The sequence below is a fragment of the Fukomys damarensis genome, unplaced genomic scaffold (assembly GCF_012274545.1).
Source record: "Fukomys damarensis isolate Sample0158 unplaced genomic scaffold, DMR_v1.0_HiC HiC_scaffold_12, whole genome shotgun sequence".
Taxonomy (NCBI): Eukaryota; Metazoa; Chordata; class Mammalia; order Rodentia; family Bathyergidae; genus Fukomys; species Fukomys damarensis.
The window spans coordinates 4,240,725-4,260,813 of record NW_022900924.1 but is presented as its reverse complement, the minus strand read 5'-3'; the positions used below and the strand labels follow the sequence as shown (position 1 = coordinate 4,260,813).

General features: G+C 52.1%; 1 protein-coding gene across 1 annotated transcript; it reads left to right on the top strand.

Moving 5' to 3' along the window:
- The first annotated feature begins 4,376 nt into the window (after nucleotides 1–4,376).
- Nucleotides 4,377–15,312, top strand: LOC104848066 (SEC14-like protein 3). The gene is made up of 12 exons (XM_010603786.2): nucleotides 4,377–4,547; nucleotides 5,753–5,828; nucleotides 6,069–6,112; nucleotides 6,234–6,293; nucleotides 7,442–7,630; nucleotides 8,927–9,022; nucleotides 9,641–9,701; nucleotides 11,275–11,358; nucleotides 12,800–12,906; nucleotides 13,281–13,420; nucleotides 13,507–13,676; nucleotides 14,416–15,312. The coding sequence occupies exons 1-12, from the start codon at nucleotides 4,494–4,496 to the stop codon at nucleotides 14,535–14,537; spliced, it is 1,203 nt and encodes a 400-aa protein (XP_010602088.1). The 5' UTR covers nucleotides 4,377–4,493; the 3' UTR covers nucleotides 14,538–15,312.
- The last annotated feature ends 4,777 nt before the right edge of the window (nucleotides 15,313–20,089 follow it).

Here is a 20,089-nt window from a genome sequence, read left to right as displayed (position 1 = left end):
AAAAAAAAAAAAAAAAAAATGCAGGAACAAAGAATGTGTTGGGTTTAAGGATTTAAAATGTGTGCCTGACCTAGGACACCTCCTTGACTGACCCCATGCCTGAGGGTGCTGGGTCACAGCTGCACTGCACTGTCTTTTCCCATAAACTGACTCTTGCGTGTGAAATACAGTCCATACGGACGAACCTTTCAGGAGCTCCCGGTGAAGAGGAGTCCCGGATCGAGCACTTGAGAGTCCTGGATTGGAAATTCAGGAATGTCTAGGGGTCTTTATTATTCTTATTTCTGCCTCTAGGTAGTGGGCCCCAGGGCAGAGGTTAGAGGGATCGGCCCCAGGGCTGGCCCGGGTTCGAGTAAGTGAACAGGAATGGACCCATAGTCCCTAACTGTACCATCTATATTAGGGACCTCGGCACACAACCTTATGAATATACGGAGAAATTACTGGATCATACATTTTTAAAATAGGACATTTACTGTTCTTTAAAATATTTTCGATTTTAAAGAGGAGATGAGGCGGGCCGGGGATGTAGCTCAGCGGTGTTTGTGCCTAACTTGCAAGCGGAAGGTCCCGAGTTCGATCCCCGGTCTGGGGTGTTGGGGGGCGGAGTGAGGGAGATATAAAAGCAGGTCGTAGGGTGGATATGATCAAAATATAAACACTGAACAAAAAAGACATGTGAAACTAGGGGCCGGAGGTTTAGCTCATTGGTGCCGTGCCTGTCTTGCAAGTACAAGGTCCTGAGTTTGATCCCTGGTGTGTGGGTGGGGGGTGAAACTAGAAGGGAGGGCGGGACAAGGGGGGTGCGGAGGGCACAAATGACCCAGGTAGTCGTGCTCCTGCGTGAACTCGCCAAACTGAAACCCATTCACCTCTATCACCGATGTGTGATAATATTTTAAAATGTGAAAGAAAAGGAAAATGAAGATCTGGGGATGTAGCTCTGTGGGAAGGCATTTGCCTAGCACACACCAGGCCCTGGGTCCATCCCTAGCACTGCAAATACGTTACACATACATAATTTAAAAAATAAAACTGCCAAGGGTAAAGGCTGGCGGGAGAACTGCTCCGGAGCATCACCCAGATCACCACTGAGGCTGCCGCACCCCGGTTCCCTTTCCACCTCCCCTTTCACCCCCCACACTTCTGTGGTCTGAACCCTGCCCCCGCCCGCACCTGCTTTGTGGCCTCGCTGGGAGGCCCCTCCCATCCCGGCCCCTCCCCTCTGTCTGGCTCAGCTGTTGCGGTCCAGTCGGTCCAGGAAAGGCGGGCAGGAATGTGCCGAACGTTGGTACTCGAGGGGCAGCCCTTGCACCTCCCTAGTAACCACCAGGTGGGAGGGCACAGGGTGTGGTGCCAGCAGCTCTGTCTAACCCCCCACCCCAGGGCTGTTTGTTTATGTTGTGGTTGTCACCATGGGCACCAGCTGAGGCCTTACTTGCACAGGTTATGTCCTGGGAGTTTGTGGACTGGGGTTGGGGCTTTCCTCCCCCAGGGCCTCTGTTTCCACAGAGAGCAAATTAATCCAGCGTATCCCAAAATACTGTGCAGCCCAAAGGGATCGGATCCAATCTTCCTAACTCGTGGTGGTTTAGACCAATTTTTTTTTAACACAAATAGGCCCCTGCATCTCCTCAGAGCTAGCTTTGAACAAATCCTCTCTTCCTTTTACCCAAACATATGGCCCGAGATCAGGAGCCTAAGCAGCCAGGGACACTTCCTTTCATCAGGGGCCACTGGCCATCAGGGTGACCCCTAAGCCCTGGTCCTCTGCCTGATTAGTGTGGAAACTCCTGGAGCAGAGGCTGTGGAACAGCCCCGCGGTACACCAGCGGGATGGGAAACCACCAGGGCTTACTCGTAGACACATTACCTAACTTCTCTGTGCCTCAGTTTGTCCATCTGTAAAATGGGCCGGACAATAGCATCTGCCCAGCCCCAGTGATGCTCTGACATCTAAAAGAGGTGATTCTGGGCCAGGGATTTAGTTTCTTTTCTACATTTTTTTCTTCCTTTTTTTTTTTTTTTTTTTTTTTGGTGGCACCAGGGATCGAACTCGGGACCTTGCGCTTGCCAGGCAGGCAGTGATTCTGCCTCCCGCCTCACAAGTGCAAGGTTCTAAGTTCGATTCCCGGTACCAAAATATTTAAAAAACAAATAAAAGAAGTGATGCTGTTAGAAAGAGACCAAGCATGTACTACCCTACCTGCCTAATATACTTAGTAATCACAGCCACATGGGTCGATTTCAAGTAAAATTAATTCAACTCAATCTTCAGGTCTTCAACTGCTAACAAATTTCCTGCGTGACAGTGGCTACCGAACACGTCGAAGCCAGGTACAGTCCTCACAGACCGTCCTACGGCCCGGCACCGTGGACAAGGTGATGTGTGCGTGTGCTGAGTTCCTGTGTGCTTGTGTCCGGGTCAAGAAACATGCTTGGTGATGTCTCCGAAGGCCCCCAGCTCCTGGAGGGCCCTCAGCCCTCTTCTGGGCCCTCCTCCCTCCCTCCCTATCCTCTGGCGTGGCCAGAAGGGACTGGGGCACCTCGCTGCAGAGGGATTAGGGTGAGAAAGGAGACGGGTGAGAAACCAGGCGGATTAGAGCTAATGAGAGGGCAGCAGCGGAACCCAATCTCCGCTCGGCCCGCTGGTCGGGGAAGTGGGTGTGGAGAATTACCTAACTGCTCCCCACGGGCCAAGCGGGCGCCCCAGGAGAGGGCAAAGGCTGGAGGCGGCCCCCTTTCTCCTTCTGGACCCAACTCTATCAGGGACCTAGACCGAGGAAGAGGCCAGGGCAGCGCCTGGTACCGACCCACGTCAGCTCGCCTGAAGCGGCCCCGAGAGCCTGGAGTAAGGCCTGTGAGAGCCCAGGGATGGAGACAGGACGCCCCGGGTACGGAGAGTCTTAGGCACAGTGGCCCGGCCTAGCCCAGCAGTAGTTTGAGTCCATGAAGATCCTCTTCGGGACCGGAACGTGAGAACGTGGTGACCCCTTCCTGACACCTCTCTCCTGGAAGAGACTGATCCCTTAGACACACACAACCCTCAGCCGTCTGTGTCTCTCACGAGATCATCCGCCCACCCACATGATGATGGCCGGGCCAGCAGGGACAGCACCCCTTTATAGATGAGCAGGTGACCTCTCAGAGCTGCCACCCTAGAAAGGAGGCCCCATGGGAAGTGGGGAGCAGGGCTGGACCTGGCAAGCTCAGCTAATGGTGGGGTGTCAGGCACGTGAGAGAAATCAGCAGACAGAGCGGGCTTCTGGGCCTCCCTGCTCACCTCCCACAGATAGGCCACCGGCTCCTTCCCTCCCAAGTGGATGCCCCTCGGCGATGAGCTGCCTGAAGTCCCAGCCAGGGCGTCGGCTCGGTGGTTCCTCTACCTGCCTCGCAAGCAAAAGGGCTTTGAGTTTCAATCCCGGGTACCAAAAAAAAATCTCAGGCGGTGAAGCAGACCCTCGCCAACCAAGGCCGTCAAGTTGCCCACCTCACCCTTAGAGGAGCTGTCCCAACAGGAGATCAAAGTCCCTCAGCCATTAGAAAAGAACACATGGCCGGGGATTTAGCTCAGTGGTTCTTCTCCTGCCTCACAAGCACAAGGACCCAAGTTTGATCCCCGGTACCAGAAAAAAGAAAAAGAAAAAAACACAGCAGGGTGAGAGATTAAGCTCAGGGTTCACCAGACCTCGTGGACGCTAGACAAGCACTGAGCTATTCCCCTGGCACCAAAAGATACCTTTTTTGGTTACTCTCTCTCTTTATTCCTAGTGTGATACTGTCTCACTATATAGCTTGCCCTGGCCTTGAAGGCGGAACCCTCCTGCCTCAGTCTCCTGAGTGCTGGGATTACAGGCGTGTACCATCATGCCGGCCTGAGGACATATTTTGAGTTCTATTTTCTGCCTCTGCTCATCTTCTTTTCTGTATGGACCAAAAGAAATGGAAATGAGCCTCCCTAACTCCCAATAAAGTGAAGGAACTGTTTCCTCTAATAAATGTGCTCTCCCTAGCTACCCTGTGGTCAGACCCCTGCTCACTGGAGCTGGGTAGAGGAGTGACCTTCGGAGAATCATAGGTGGACTCCCTCCAGTAGTGAGCTGGGAGACGGTTTCCGAAGGCCTCCTCCCCCAAACTCCCTCTTCTCCAGGAAAGTGGTCACTGGAGGCCTGCAGGCGCTGGTGGGCTCTCTACAGGCACCCGCTCTGGGCCGCGGGGCCCTGCAGGCCGGCCCCCTCCCCTCCTGGCTTCATCTGCCAGCGGGCCTCTGGCTCTCCCTTTTCACCCACCGGCCCTCCTGACCAGTTGCAGAGCCAAACACGGGACCTCACTTAATCCCAGTTATGTAACGTGCAATCCAAACATTTGGCCCAGGGGAGGCACCTGGGGCCACACCCCGACAGAGGCAAAAGGCCCCAGCTGGCTCTCGGCGGACAGACTAGGCTGGACCTCCGCTCAGCGGCAGCCACCCCTCCCCCTGCCGAGCCAGCACCATGAGCGGCCGAGTTGGAGACCTGAGCCCCAAACAGGCAGAGACCCTGGCCAAGGTGAGAGCCCTCCTTTCGGGGCCCAGGGGAACAGGGCTGAGAAGGGGTGGCCTGACCTCTGCCCCACTCTGTCGACTCAGCTTATTTTCGATGTTGTCTCTTTACTGTCACCTCCTGAAGGATCAAGTCCCACAGTGACATCCTCACTGCCCAGGACAGGGGTTGAGGATAAAGCACCAACTCTGCAACGGTGTGGGTGATGCCTACCCAAGACCAAGCTTGACTTCTTTTTTTGTTGTTTTTTTGGTTTTTTGAGACAGGGTCTCACTATGTAGTTGAGACTGACCTGGAACTCACTATGTAGCCCAGGCTGGTCTTGAACTCACAGCGATCCTCCTGCCTCAGCCTCCCGAGTGCTGGGATGACAGGGGTGCGCCACCACGCCCGGCTGGGCTTGACTTCTCACCCGGGAGCCTGACCCATAGAGCTTTATCTACAAGCTGTCCCCACTACCTCCTCCCCTCTAGGCTCCTAAAGTGGGAGCTGAAGGGTGTTGCTGGATTGTTCTCTGACTCTGTTCCCCTCCCTCAGACTAGGCAGGAAAAAATGTGTAAGGGCCAGGCCAGCCTGCTGTCATCCCCACAGTTAGTGGACAAGAGGGCAAATGATCCCTAACCGTGATCTTATAGAAAATGGAACGAAAAACGAAGACGTCCTGGCGGGCAAACACATAGAGGGAACTAAACTAAAATTCCCACACGGACCCCGCCTGACCGTCTGTCCTTCCTCAGCGCCCGCTCGTCTTCTCGCCCATCCGTGCACTCCTGCTCTCCTTTTTCTTCTGCTCTTCTGCTCAGTTCTCCTTCTACCCACTCACCTACCTTCCATCCATCCACCCACCTGCTGATCTCCCCTTCCTTCCTCTCTATTTTTATTTTTTCCTTTTGGTACCGGGGATGTAACTCGGGTCCTTGGGCTTGAGAGGCCGGCGGTGGAAGCGCTGAGCCGAATCCCCGGCCCCTTCCCTTCCTCTTTCTATCCGTCCACACACCCGCTCGGACGTCCCTCGTTCTCCTTTGTATCCCTTTGCCACCAGCATCCTCCATGTTCCTCCCATTGTCCAGCAATGCTCTCTCCTTCTGCCCGTCCTCCATCCAAGTGTCCAGACCACTTGGGGAAGGCGAGGGGAGGCCACGGAACAATCCCAGAGTCTGCAGGCTCAGGCTCAGTGTGAGAGAACCACTCTAACCAGCATCTCTCCCCAGTTCCGAGAAAATGTCCAGGACGTGTTGCCTGCGCTGCCCAACCCTGATGATTATTTCCTCCTCCGCTGGCTCAGAGGTGAGGGCAGAGTGGAGGAATTCAGACGGATGGGTCAGTGAGAGGGGGGGGTCCGTGGCTCCAGAACGACCTGAGGCTCCCGTAAGCCCGTGGTCTCACGTTATGAGTTCAGGTCTAGGGAGGGGAGGGGACAGAAAAGCAACGTCCTGCTCTCGGCCCCAGCGTCCTCCATAGCTCCCACTTACAAGGGGCCACACGAAGAAACTTCTATCTCATGCATATCCTTGCATCTTCACACAGCTCGGAGTTTCGACCTGCAGAAATCGGAGGCCATGCTCCGCAAGGTGAGACCCATCTACCCTGGAGTTTGGGACCAGGCCTCATCCTCATCCTCATGCCCCTACGTCCGTCCCTTTGCAGGGTGCTGGGGACCCCCTGGGGCCTTACTGCTCCTTCCCTTTGCAGTACATGGAGTTCCGGAAGACCATGGACATTGACCACATCCGTGACTGGCAGCCCCCAGAGGTGAGCCTACTTTCCTAGGCACCTCAGTCTTCCAAGGACAGTAAGAATCCGTGCAGCCTCCGGTCACTGGGGACCAGGAGTCAAGGGCAGCAAGGCTGGGCCTGCAGGCCCTCTCCTGCACCAATCACACTTTCCTAGGGCCTTTCAAGACTCTGGCCCAGCTTACCGTTCATAGCATGGGCTCGTTTAATAATAAGAACGTGTGGGTGGGGGCTATGGTTCCCGTTTGACAGCTGAGGACTCGGAGGTTCAACAAGTTGCCCAAAGCCCTGCAGCGCTAAGATGGGGCTGGCATTTTCTGTCAGGCCTGTGGAGCTCCCTGAATCTGGGTTCTGAACCACCACTAGGGGCTCTGTGCTCCTCCCCCTTGGGGCTTTGCTCAAAGAAAGCATCCCGTCCCGGTAAGAAAGAAGCAGCTCACCAAGGCACATTAAAGACAGCGCCACCACTGGAGTCACGAGAGAGAAAAGTTCAGAGCCACATGTGTGAGGCTAGGAACTGTGCTTTCCAACATCATCTTCGGTACTTCCTCCAGCAGTCCCAAGTAGGAGGAATTACAAACCATTTTATATAAGAGAAGGTAGAGTGGGGCTCAGAGAGGTGGTCTCACTTGCATAAGGGACACACAGCAGGGAAACAGCAATGGTCGTATTTGAACCAGATTTTTTTTTTTTTTTTTTGGTTTTTTGAGACAGGGTCTTGCTATGTAGTCGAGACTGACCTGGAACTCACTATGTAGCCCAGGCTGGCCTCGAACTCACAGAGATCCTCCTGCCTCAGCCTCCCGAGTGCTGGGATTACAGGCGTGCGTCACCACGCCCAGCTTTGAAGCAGATCTATTGACTTTCAGTATCCACGTTCTCCGTCCATGCAAGGGGACCCAGGAAGCATTAGGAGCAGAACCAGAGAGCTCAGAGGCCTTGAGCCAGGCCCAGCTTGAGACCCGGCTTCTCTACTTACCTGACATGAACAAGGCCATCCCCGGGAGGACCCTCAGTTTTCTCCCTTGGGACAGTGACGCCCCGTCTGAGGGAGAACCAGGGCTTTGTACCATGTTAAGAGTAGGCTCGAGTCCCAGCTGTGAGCCCGGCCTGGGGGTCTCTGAGGAGGTGTATGGTGCCCAGCTGTGCATATCTCTCTGTACCCAGGTAATCCAGAAGTACATGCCTGGGGGCCTGTGCGGCTACGACCGTGATGGATGCCCTGTGTGGTACGACATCATCGGGCCACTTGACCCCAAAGGGTTGCTCTTCTCAGTCACCAAGCAGGACCTGCTGAAGACCAAGATGCGGGACTGCGAGCGCATCCTGCACGAGTGTGATCTGCAGACAGAGCGGGTGAGGCCCAGGCCAGGGGCGGCTGGGGGTAGGAGGAACGGCCCGGGGACACGGTCAGAGGACAGAACCGTGCTCTTCCCTGCTGTGGTCAAACACCAGGCCCACTGTTTGCCGGCAGCGTGGCCCAGGAAAGCCACCTCGCCACTTTGTACCTCTGATTCCTCCCCTGCAAAGGAAGGTGCTTGTGAGTAGTGGTTGCAAAGGTTACACGAGATGATAATGCAAGTACGGATGCTCTTCAATTTACAGTGGAGTTGCATCTTCATGAAGCCCCTCCCCTCGTAAGTAAGCCGGTAGTGCACGCCTGCAATCCCAGAACTCTGGGAGGCCAAGGCAGGAGGATGGCAGCTTCAAACCCAGCCTGGGCTACTTAGCAATTTAGCAAGACCGGGACTCAAGACAAAAAGATAAAAAGTCTGGTAATATAGTTCAGTGAGAAGGCCCCAGGTTCAAGCCCCGGCACCTCCAAAAAGAAAAAGAAGAAAAAGTAAGTCAAAAAGCATTTAATATACGCAAACTACCAAATATCAGAGCTCCCCCTAACCTGCCTCAAATGTGCTCAGAACCCTGATATTGGCCTACAGTTTGATGTCACGAGAATGTTCTATTGTGTTTCGCTACCATGGGGAAAAAATAAACATTCAATAGTTCAAGTATTGTTTGTACTCAGTACCTGTCACATCTACACCACTGGAAAGTTGAAAAGTCATTCAGTGAACGCAGCGTAAGTTGGAGACTGACGTAAAGGGCTGAGCTCAGGCACCAAAAGCGTGTTTCTCGGCGCTGGTCGTTACGCTCTCCTGTCCCTCCTGTAGGTTTCACACTGAGATGTCACCTTCTTGGAGGCCTCCGTCTAGATTAAATCGCCGTCTCCTCTGCTCCCTCAGCCCCTGTGGTGTTACGTAACAATACTTATCCCTGGACTCAGAGGTCCTGGACGCTTAGCATTTCCTCGATCACATTGTAAACTCTTTGAGGAGAAGCATTATTCATTGCACTTTCAGTGTCTGGCACAAAATACGTGCTTAAGAAATATCCGTAGAGTAAACGGAAGAATGAGTGAATGAAAATGTGAACAGTTGGATGGGTACGTGTCTCGATGGGTAAACTGCCGTAAGGACGAATCCAAATGGGTGGATGGCTGGATGGATGGAGCAATGCATCCACTTTTGTCCACTTACTCCTCTGAGGACCGAGGAGGCGGACAGGGGAAGTTCATGGGAGTCACGTCCTTGGGGCACCATCTCCCAAGCCTGCACTCTGTGCCCTAGAACTGTCCCTTGTTCATCTTTGCAGTTAGGGAAGAAGATCGAAACCATCGTGATGATATTTGACTGTGAGGGCCTGGGGCTGAAGCACTTCTGGAAACCTCTGGTGGAAGTGTACCAGGAGGTGAGGAGAACACCACAGACCACAGACACACATGTGCGTGCACACACACGCACACACTTGCTTAGATGACCAGCTTGGCCTGCTGTGAACTTGCTGCTCATTCACAGCAAAAAATGGTAAAGGAGAGCTGCTTTCCTAGACCCCTCACAAAGGCCCTTACTATGTGTCCCGGAAGATCTCACAGAAAAGGCCTCAGAGACACTACCCTGGGACCATAAGAGCCACTTTTCACCAAGCCTTTTCCAGCCCTGTCACCCCAAGCTCTGGGACTGGGGCAAATCACTTTACTTCCCCATGCCTCCGTTTCCTCACCCCTAAAGCGAGGATTGTGAAACAGAGACATTGCTTGGCAAATAGTGACTTTTTAACAGAAGTCATCCTCACTGTTATATTACCATTACTGTAGTATTTACTCTGAAAATGACTGTTACGTGATTATTATCAGGGTGTGCTTCTAACAGTCTGAGGTGATACAATCCCTTCAGAGGCCCGAGGAGGTGATGGCAAAAAGGAAAACCTCTCACGGTTCTCCGAAACTGCCATACAGGAGCTAGCAAAGGAGATGGGGGAAGGAGAAACGAAGTTTGGGTTCTGATGGGGTCTTTCTTGGTTCCACAGTTCTTTGGCCTCCTGGAAGAAAATTACCCAGAGACCCTGAAGTTCATGCTCATCGTGAAAGGTGTGTAGCAAGTGACATCTCTTATCTGTCCCCCCGCTCCCTCACCTGTGCCCAGAGGACGATGATAGTACCTCTGTCCTGAGGCTATTGTGAGGCAAGTTGGTTGCTTGTAGATCACCTAGACTATCTGGCACAGAGTAAGTGCTCAACAATTGGCCTTAGTGCAAGAGGAGAGAAGCCCAACCTCAGTCCTTCTGGGAATCCCCTTTGCTTCTCCAAGTCACAATGATTCCTCCCTCCCCAGGCTGCCTTTGGCATGGGCAGCTAGCGCAGTCCAGTTTTGCCTTTCCAGTCTGCTCCTTTCTGGGGTCTTTTTGTTGTTGTTGTTTATTTGTTTGTTTTTTGCTTTGTTTTTTGAAACAGGGTCTCACTATGTAGTTGAGACCGACCTGGAACTCACTATGTAGCCCAGGCTGGTCTCGAACTCACAGCGATCCTCCTGCCTCAGCCTCCCGAGTGCTGGGCTTACAGGCGTGCGCCACCACGCCTGGCTCTTTTTGGGGTCTTCATTGTCTTATGTATTTTCATTCTGTTTCTCTGACCAAGTTGTGTGCTCCTTGAAGGTAAGGGCTCTGATTCTTCCCTTACAGGCCTGGCACTATGGTAGATGCTGTACAAGTATTTGGGTGGTTGTTATTTAGATAGGTTGGTAGAGGAAAGGATGGATATATATTTGACAGCTGACTGGTTGGTCAATCGGTTGTTTGGTCCATTGATTTACTGGCTAGTTGATTGCATCACTAGTAAACTGGTGATGGACTAGAGAACTGGCTGGCTGGTTAGTAGGCTAGTTTTTAGCTTGATTGACTGATCAAATGGTTGGTGTTTTGAGTGATCGTGTGGACTGATTGTTTTGGGTTGACTGGCTTGTTGGAAGGTTGATTCGTTGGCTGGTTAATCTGTTGTTTGGCTGAATCACTGACGGTTGGATCTCTGGATATTTGGATGGACAGATGGATGGATAGATGGATGATTGAGTGGTTTATACTGGCTTGTTGGAAGGTTGATTCGTTGGCTGGTTAATCTGTTGTTTGGCTGAATCACTGACGGATCTCTGGATATTTGGATGGACAGATGGATGGATAGATGGATGATTGAGTGGTTTGTTAGCTGGACAGGGCTGTTGTTTGGATGATTACCTGGTTGTTCTGTTGACTGGTTGGTTTTCTGTTTGGCTGACTCATTAGATGTTTGTTTGACTACTCTGTAAGTTGGTTTATTGACTGGCTAAAAGAAGATAAATAGCAGACATTTGTTGGAAAGTAGGCTGGTTTGCTGGATCTCGGTTGGTTTTTGATAGACTAGCTGGTTATTGGTCGACCAAGCAGGTGGATGATTAGAGCTGGATGTTTGGCTTATTTGTTGGTTGGGTGGGTGGTTGATAGACTGGGTGATTGCTTTCTTGGCTGTTTGTTGGCTGGTTGGCTGGTTGGTTGGATGGTTTGTTGGATGTGGGGCATTGGAAATGGCCAGAGTTAATAATGACTTTTCTATGTCACTGGCAGTGACCATTATGAAAGAGTAGCCCAGTGGAATTCTTTTCTCCTCTTTAACTATATTTGTATCTCTCCAGCCACCAAACTGTTCCCTGTGGGCTACAACCTCATGAAGCCCTTCCTGAGTGAAGACACCCGCAGGAAAATTATAGTGTTGGGAAGTAAGTACCATTTCCAGCACCATTTCCTCTGCCTGCATGTGCGCTTTGGGGTGGGGTGGGCCCATCACCCATCAGAACTTGACATAGCAAGTCACAGGTTCCTATTCCCAAATGAGGTGACTCTTACGCTGTAGTGTGTATCCAGTTACCTAGATCTTATTCTCTGCTGCACCCCTTTAGTGGATCGGGCCTCTGCACCTACCTCTTTATCAGTTTCAGCTTAGTCATAGTCCATCTCTGGTCTATGGGCCTCAGTTCCATTTCGACATCCGTAACCCCAGTGTTTCTAAAGACAACTTGGGTTAAGGAGGATGAAGAAAATCAGTGAGGAGTGTAGCTATGACTCAGGAAGGGAGGACCAACAGAAAGGACCGGATGAGGAAAGAATGGTGCCTCCATTCAATGAACTGTAGGAAACCATGAAAAATAATGCTGTGCATGAATATTTAATGTCATAGGAAATGTCATCAGGTGAAAACGTAGATTTAAGGCCGTGTAGACTGAGTGACCTTGTTTTGTAAAAACGACCCATATAAAAAAAATGTAAGTATTGCTAAGCAGAAAGACAACAGAATATTGACTTGTTAATGATGAGAAATCATGTGGTTTTTAATATCATTTGCAATTCAAATTTTTTAAATTTTCTAAAATAATAATAATTAATTTTATAGGTAGGGAAAATAATAGCTATTTTCTTAAAGTTACAGGATGAGTGAAAGAAAGAGGAAAAATAATTCTTAAACCCAAATCAACGACCTGGAGGTTGGAGGATAACTTCTCCCAAGTAGAATGGTCAGATCGCAGGATCAGGAAAGACTAGGGATCTGGGTGGGTATGTGGGTCTCACAAAACACTCACCTTTTTCTCCCTGATACCCAGCCTTCTGGCTCTACCCAATTCCACTAGAGGGGAGCTTAATGGATAACAAGCTAGCCTGCATTGAGGGCCCTGGTTTGGTAACACCCCAGAATGCCCGAGTTTTGCGTAGGGTTTAAATAACAGTGACAGCCATTAGGCACTAGGGCGGTGATGATTAGGAAGGGAGAGTCCCCTCCAAAGGCACAGAGATATCCACCTTCTAACAAGAGGTCTGGCTTACTCAGAGTGAACCCAACAAGGTCCCTGACCTCGTAGAGCTTTCAAGTCTCCTTGAGACAATTAAACAACTCTTAGGTTTGCTCCCTAGAAGTTCACTACTTGTGACTAAGAAATCTTCCAGAATATGCATACCCATCAGCCAAGGGGAAACACATTCCCATAGCAACAGGATGCTGGGAAAGATACTTCCTACAGCCTGAAGTCTAGGAGGCTGAGAAATTGGCTGTGGTGGCCTAGCTCCCACAGGACTTGGAGAAGCAAGTTCAGGGCATCCTAGTAGGTGTGGGAGGCTAATTGGTGCTTTCCATACGTGATAACCACCCTTCAATCTCTCTGCTCCCAGACAGCTGGAAGGAAGGTTTGCTGAAACTTATCAGTCCTGAAGAACTGCCTGCCCACTTTGGGGGGAGCCTGACTGATCCAGATGGAAACCCCAAATGTCTAACGAAGGTACAAAGAGCCCAGGACAGGTGGTTAAGGAGATAGATGTGGGGTTTCTTTCCCAATTCATTCACTCCCCCCAGTATCCGTTGATAGTTGTATGCAGAAACGGGGTGTTACACTGGGAGCTCCAGCCCTGCTCTTGAGGGATCTCTGAGCAGCTGTGTGGGCAAACAAGAAAGGAAGAGGTTTTGAGCTGGAAGAGGAAGCTCTTGAAGGAATCCCCGGCCCAGCCTGGAGGGTGGGGAAGGCTTGGAAGGAAGGGGAACAGGGGACAGGATGAGTGGGATGTTTCCAGAAAACGGTGAAGGTGTCACAGGTAAGAGAAACAGCATAACTGGCAGCTAGGAGAGGCGAACAGACTGCTTCATCTGTGTCTGCAGATCAACTACGGTGGAGAGATCCCCAAGGCCATGTACATGCGGGACCAGGTGAAAACCCAGTACGAGCACTCAGTGCAGATCAGCCGCAGCTCCTCACACCAGGTGGAATATGAGATCCTGTTTCCAGGCTGTGTCCTCAGGTAGGGACGGACCGCTGTCTCGCCCTTCCCTGGGCCATCACCCCTCAGGGGTGCGTCAGACTGAGGAGCAACCTGTCTCCTTACAGGTGGCAGTTTGCGTCGGATGGCGGGGACATCGGTTTTGGGATTTTCCTGAAGACCAAGATGGGGGAGCGGCAGAAGGCCGGGGAGATGACGGAGGTGCTGCTCAGCCAGCGCTACAATGCCCACATGGTGCCGGAGGACGGGAGCCTCACCTGCTCAGAGGCCGGCGTCTGTAAGTCTTCCTCAGCTGGGCACTGGCTCCGACGGCAGGAAACAGAGGAGCGACACCTCGACACCTGCACCCAGGGACATGTGGCCCAGCTCAGTGCTGTTCATTCTCACCCCGAGTGGCACTCGGGCCACAGGGCACAAAGGACAGGGCAAATGTAGCCTTGCCCGTGAGGAAACTGAGCGCTGAAGTAACTCGTGCAGTGGCACTAAGCTGAGTGTGATGCCGGTGTCCCCTCTTGGCCTCAGCATAGTTGCGTAACCCTGGGCAAAATTCTGACCAACAGGAAGGATGCTTGGTTTGTCCACCTGTTGACAGAGGCTAAAATGCTTCCTCCTGGAGCTGCTGTGAGGAGGCTCCGAGTACGCAGCAGGCTGGCCCAGCACCTACGTTGCCCAGGGGCTGAGAAGACGCCGCTGTCCTCAGCCGGCCCACCTCACATACGCCTGATGGTAGCATCCGGGGGTGGATGCAGTGGGATCCAGTGACCATTGTTCTCAGAGCCCACTGAAGGTGCAACTGAAGCCAGGCTTGGGCACGCGCCAGAAGGAGGCCGGTGTCTGTTTACAGGCGCCGCTCATGGCCGGCAGTTCCCATGGGGAGGAGGAAGGTGTGCTCACAGCTTGGGTCTGCTTGGCAAACCAAACCAGGGGGAGCACGGCCCGTCCCCCTCCTAGTCGGGGTAGCGATTCAGGGAACGTGAAGCCAGACCAAACTGCCCATCTTTCCATCTGTTTCCTAGATGTCCTGCGCTTTGATAACACCTATAGCTTTGTCCATGCCAAGAAGGTCAGCTTCACTGTGGAGGTGCTGCTCCCGGACGAGGGCATGCAGAAATACGACGAGGAGCTCACTCCTATCTAGGCGGCCTCTCTGCTGCTTAAAGATCCCAGGCTGTTTCCTCTTTAATTGCCCTGCCTTCCACCCCTCACACTGATCGTTAGTCCTAACTCTGGGACATTAGTAAGTAGAGAGAAAGATTTCCTGGGGAGGCTTCATCTGTGGTGACCAAGTCAGGAAAGATATAAAAATGCACAGCGCTTTTTTTAATGCACATGACTGAAGAGGGAGAAGCAAGAGGCAGATGTCACTGAAACTCAAGAATAGGTCAATAAAATTGCCCAGCCTTCATCCCTGCCTGTCCTAAGGCGTTTGTGTGTGTGCCTCGGTTCCTTCCCTGTGGGATGGGAGAAACTTGTGTCGAGACTTCTCTAAGTCCTTTCTACCTGCACTCACTATCGGGTGGATAGTCCGAGTGTACTAAGAGTGGGGTGGAGGACCTGAACTGTAGGATAAGGGATTCAAGCGTGGGGACCACGAGGAGGGAGTTTCAGCACCTCGGACAGGAGCCCAGTGTGGCGGGAGTGGCCGTCTGGAACCCCGGGCGGTCCAGCTCCCAGATTTCCTTCAGCGGCTTCCTCTTGGGAGGCCACTCACAGAAGCTCTGGTGCCTCTCACAGGAAACACTCTCATCGGATGTCTGACTTGGGACACGTGTTTTCTTCCGTCCATCCTTGCCGCCCTCACTTCCTCCCTGTGGAGTTCACCGCTTATATATTAAGCAATTAGAGGGGCTTTCTTCAAAGTAGAGGAAGTCGCATCTGACTCTACTGCTGCCTGGCATAATAAAAAATAATCACACCTGTTGTGTGGTGAGCACTGTCTGTGTACCCGACACTGTAGCGAGTGCTGTTGGGCTTAGCTCGTTTCATCCTCACGCCGGTCCGGAGGCCGCTCATCATGGCCACTTTATAGATATGGAAACTCAGGCTCAGAGAGATACCACCTCTCGTGTCACACGGCACTTAAATGGAAGCTCCGGGGCCCCTCTTTGTTCTTTATTTACTCTAAAGGCATTGCTCTGAATTGCCCTACAGGATGCTCCTAAGACCCTACCTTTAGCAAGGAGGAGACAAAGGGTGACTCATGTGTCCTGTGTCTTCCAGTGGAAGGGCAGTGTCTTCGGCTCCGATCCGCGTTTGTAGGTAGAGGAGATAATAGGTCTCGTGGGCGGCAGTGCTCACGTGGTTTGTTCACAGAGGCTCAGGCAGAGCTGGGCATCTCTGTACCCAGCACCCTGCTCACCACTCATGGCGCCTGCGGGACCACGTGACACTCACCGTGATGCTGGGTGGCCGCCGGGGGAGAGGAGCGGGACTCAGAACTTCTTTCTCAACTTCCTGCTTCAATGTTGGGCGCACGGAGATCTTAGCTGGAGCTCTAGGTCCTAACACAGCTTCTGCCAAAAGGAGCCAGATTACACCAGAGAATGGGGATGGATGGGAAACGAAGGCTTTTGCTGGTGTCCTAAGGGCGCCTTGGGGTCATGCTAAGGCTCAGCCAGCTGGGCCTGAACCCGTCTTGGGAAGACTATGGGATCTGACTCTGAGGTCCATAGGGCAAACACTCAGCAGTGGAAAGCACTTTCCTGAGTGTACTTACGAGCACAGGGTCTTACCTCCATTTGATGGAAGGGAAACCAAGTCCTCACCCGAGGGCCCTGGCCTTCCTTCCTGCAGCCTGTGGGTGGCAGAAATAGGGTGGGAGCAAAACAGCCCACCCTCTCTTCATCCCCAGGGGTCTCTAGTGACCTGGCAGAACAGGACAAGGCTCCCTCCCTCTTCAGCTGGGGAGCAAGGGGGGCTGCGGAAGAGAGGGGCTGTGAGATCCCAGAAGGAAAAAGCGGTACTTGAGACATACTTAAAAAGATTTACTTGTTATCTGAAGCTAAAAATGAACCGATTGTCTGGCACTGGAAATGAGGGCTGACAGAAGAGGGAGGGCAGCGAACAAGGAAAGAAAGGAACAAGTTCACCCTTTTAGACCACGGTGGTAAATACCTGACACTTGAGCCGCGAGGGCGACTCAGTGTCCCTGGTGCGGGTTGGAGGAAGAGGATGGTTTTCCTCCCTTGCGCACGAGGCAGCGAGGCTGGAGAATGAGGGCGCAGACCCTCATGTCTGCCGGGTAAGGAAGCTGTGAGCAGGGCTTCCGAGGACCACTATCTGCCAGGGCTCCTCCCTTGGAGCTGAGCAAGGGTCTCGTTACCAGGAGACCAGGGCAGTGCTGGGAGCTCAAGGCCAGGACTGGAGCGGAGATCCCAAAAGTGCTCCCTTGGCAGCCACCAATGCTCAGCGGAGGTCAACATCTCCACTCTGCACCCACAGAGCAGCCCTCCCTGACTCAGCCTCCCTCAGGGACCAGACGCTCAACTCCAATCTCAAACATCCCGGAATCATCATGGTGGGGGCGATGACTTGCTTTGTAGCTTTGGCCGATACCCGCTGTACTGCTACACTAGTGTGTATGTGTATAGAAAAAGTCACCTGGACAACACAACACACTAAGTTGTTAATTAACAGCTATATGGGTGGCAGGACCATCTTGTTGCAGGGTCTGAATTTTCTAGAATGGTTCTGTGTTTTTATTACATTTGCTTGGTAAAGGTGGTCAGGGAATGAGTTATTATAACCTAGTGCGGTTATAATATATAAGCCCCTTTCCAAGGGGGGCCGGCTCATGGCTGAGTCCCTCACACCATGATTTCTTCACAGCCCATCCCACTGTGCCCCTGACCCGTCCCGTCCCCCTGTTCCCATCCCTTCATGCATGCAATGCCACTCCTCTGCTCACACAAGCCGAGAGTCCTCAGGTCTTTCTTAGCGGCCTCCCTCACCTGGCCCCAAACCGGGGTGGGAACAGCCGAGGCCCCCAGCAGTCACAGAGAGAGAGATTTCCCACTTATTTGCAAACTGCAAGCTTCCAACAGCCCAGGCTGAAAGACACACCCAGTCAAAAAGTAGGGGGACAACAGCCTGCCCAGGGGAGAGAGCCCAACCCAAAGTGCGATTTCAGCATGGCTATCTTAGCTGTGTGATGGTGGACGGTCACCCACTTCTGCCCACTGCCCAACTTCCAGATCTCAGTCTCCAGCTGGCTGGACCCTGCATCGTGGCTTCCAGGACTATAACATGGAGGGAATTTTTCCGATGTCCCCAGTCTGAAACGGATAATTCTCGTACATGAAGAAGTGTGAAACTGGACTTCCAGCAAAAGTCGAGGATCTTGACTAATACCGGCAGGCTGGGACCAGCAAGGTTTGGCTCTCTCACCTGGTCCAGCAGATTGTATGATCCTGGACAAGGGACTATGGAAAACCTTGGGACCCCCAGGCCCGGCTGACAGTTATCCTCCACCCACTGAGCGCCACAGGGAGAAAGCGAGGTCTGCCTGTGACTCTCACACCACCAGCCCAGAACAGGCCCGGGAGTAAACTCTCCTCCTGGTTTTCTCTTACTCATGAGTATTTTGTCCCTGCAACACTGGTGTAGAACTGCAACAGACTGGAACCCTTGGGTAGCATCTGCAACAGGATTCTAATGAGGTTACAGTTAAGGGTACAAAACTGTGTTTGCCTATACGTAAGAGAAGTGCTTAAGAAAACGGGGGGGCATCATCTACACAACAGCACATAATCGTATCTTTTGTTGGTTTGTTTGTTTGTTTGTTTGAGACGGGGTCTCACGATGTAGTTGAGACTGACCTGGAACTCACTATGTAGCCCAGCCTGGTCTCGAACTCACAGTGATCCTCCTGCCTCAGCCTCCCCAGTGCTGGGATTACAGGTGTGCACCACCAGGCATGGCACATAATCCCATCTTATAAAACATAAATTTAACATACACTCAAGTGTCGATGATTCTCTGGGTTCCAGGATTTTTGTTTTCTAGGTCTGACTCAATAAAATGGGCCTGGGAGGGGAAGAGGACCAAGAAGAAAGCTCTAGGCTTCCAGCAGGGCCTGGGGTACCTCTGGACTCCCTGTGCTCGACCACTACTTCATTACTGAGCACAAAGCCTTCGTGCTGTACCACAAGCTCTCATCACATTCCTGGCCACTGCTGGGGATTTAGCTCAGTGGTTCCACCACCTGCATCCCCGGTACAAAAAAAAAAAAAAATTAGTGGGCCAGACTTGGAACCTATGGACAAGCACCTGGGGGCAGCCATCAGCTACAAGTAGGAACCGGTTTCTTGGGAAGCCACAAGAGGCTCACACTATGGGACTCTTACTCTGAAGCCACCTTCAGGAGCATCCGCCCCATTTCTAACTAAAGTCGGGGCCCAATGCAGTTCACTTGATCAAAGGGCAGATGTCACAAGTCAGCTATGAGTGGCCAGATGCTAAGGTCACTGTGGCCACACCAAAGGCTGTCTCCTAGACGGTAAGAACAGCCTATCCTCTGTCAAACACTGGCACTGTTGAGGGGGCAGAACCCATAACCCAGCAAGCTCAAGCCAGGTCACCAAGGTCTACCTGTAGACACAACCACTTCGATAACAACTAAATGTCACCAAATAAGGAGGCGGAACTCCGCACCCTGGTCTACGCCAGCCGAGCCGATCCCAGCAGAGCTGGGGAGGGTCCCTGCTTGTTAGCAGATGCCTCCCTCCCTCCTCTCTGCTACTGTGGCAGCTGCGTGGAGCCCTGACAGAGGACAGGGCTGCACAGCCTCTGGAACAGTGCAGACACAGGCTTTGGGTGCCCACGTGGTGGTCCACGTAGCTCCACTTAACTTGTGCTGGAAGCGGGCTTCTGGGGTTGGCCGTGAGACTTCCACATAGGAACGCATCCTCTGTCCTCAGTGGGGGAAGAAGCAAAGGACTCCGGGAAGATCAGGGGTACCGGGAAGGGGGCCTGAGTTTCAGAGAACACCCAGAGGAGCAGCCCCCGGGCCATCAGGAAGTGGACCTCCTCCTGTTTATATCCCCAGGACGCCAAGTCCAGTAGGCAGGGGTGGTAGCTGTCCTGGAGGGGTCCTGAGTTCGATCCCTGGTACAAAAACAAAAGCAAAACATTAAACTTGCTTGAAGATAGGTTAGACAGAACTCTTGAAGACACTGGCATAGGAAAAGATTTTATGAACCAAACTTCAGTATCATGGGAACTAGCACAAAGAATCAACAACTGGGATCTCATTAAAAAGCTTCTGCACATGGCACCAGGTGTAACAATTCCCAATTTGAAACTATACTACAAAGCCACTGTGATAAAAACAGCATGGTACTGGCAAAGAAATAGGCCTGAGGATCAATGGAACAGACTGGAAGACACAAAAACAAGTGCAGATGTACTCAGCTACCTCATCTTCGACAAAGGAGCTCACCATCCTCAGTGGAGGAAAGATAGCCTCTTTAATAAATGGTGTTGGAAAAACTGGATATCAACCTGCCACAGATTAAAATTAGACCCTTATCTTTCGCCATGCACTAAATTAAAATCCAAATGGATTAAAGATCTAAATATTAAAACAGAAACATTAAACTTGCTGGAAAGTAAGTTAGGCAGAACTCTGGAAGACATTGGTATAGGAAAAGACTTTATGAACAAATCCTCAGTAGCACGGGAACTAGCAGA

Excerpts from the sequence above, each read along its gene's own strand:
- LOC104848066 (XM_010603786.2), top strand. The coding sequence starts at position 4,494 with ATGAGCGGCCGAGTTGGAGACCTGAGCCCCAAACAGGCAGAGACCCTG. Across the intron at positions 12,907-13,280 it reads ACCCCAAATGTCTAACGAAG|ATCAACTACGGTGGAGAGAT; the intron begins GTACAAAGAGCC and ends CTGTGTCTGCAG. Across the intron at positions 13,421-13,506 it reads TTTCCAGGCTGTGTCCTCAG|GTGGCAGTTTGCGTCGGATG; the intron begins GTAGGGACGGAC and ends GTCTCCTTACAG.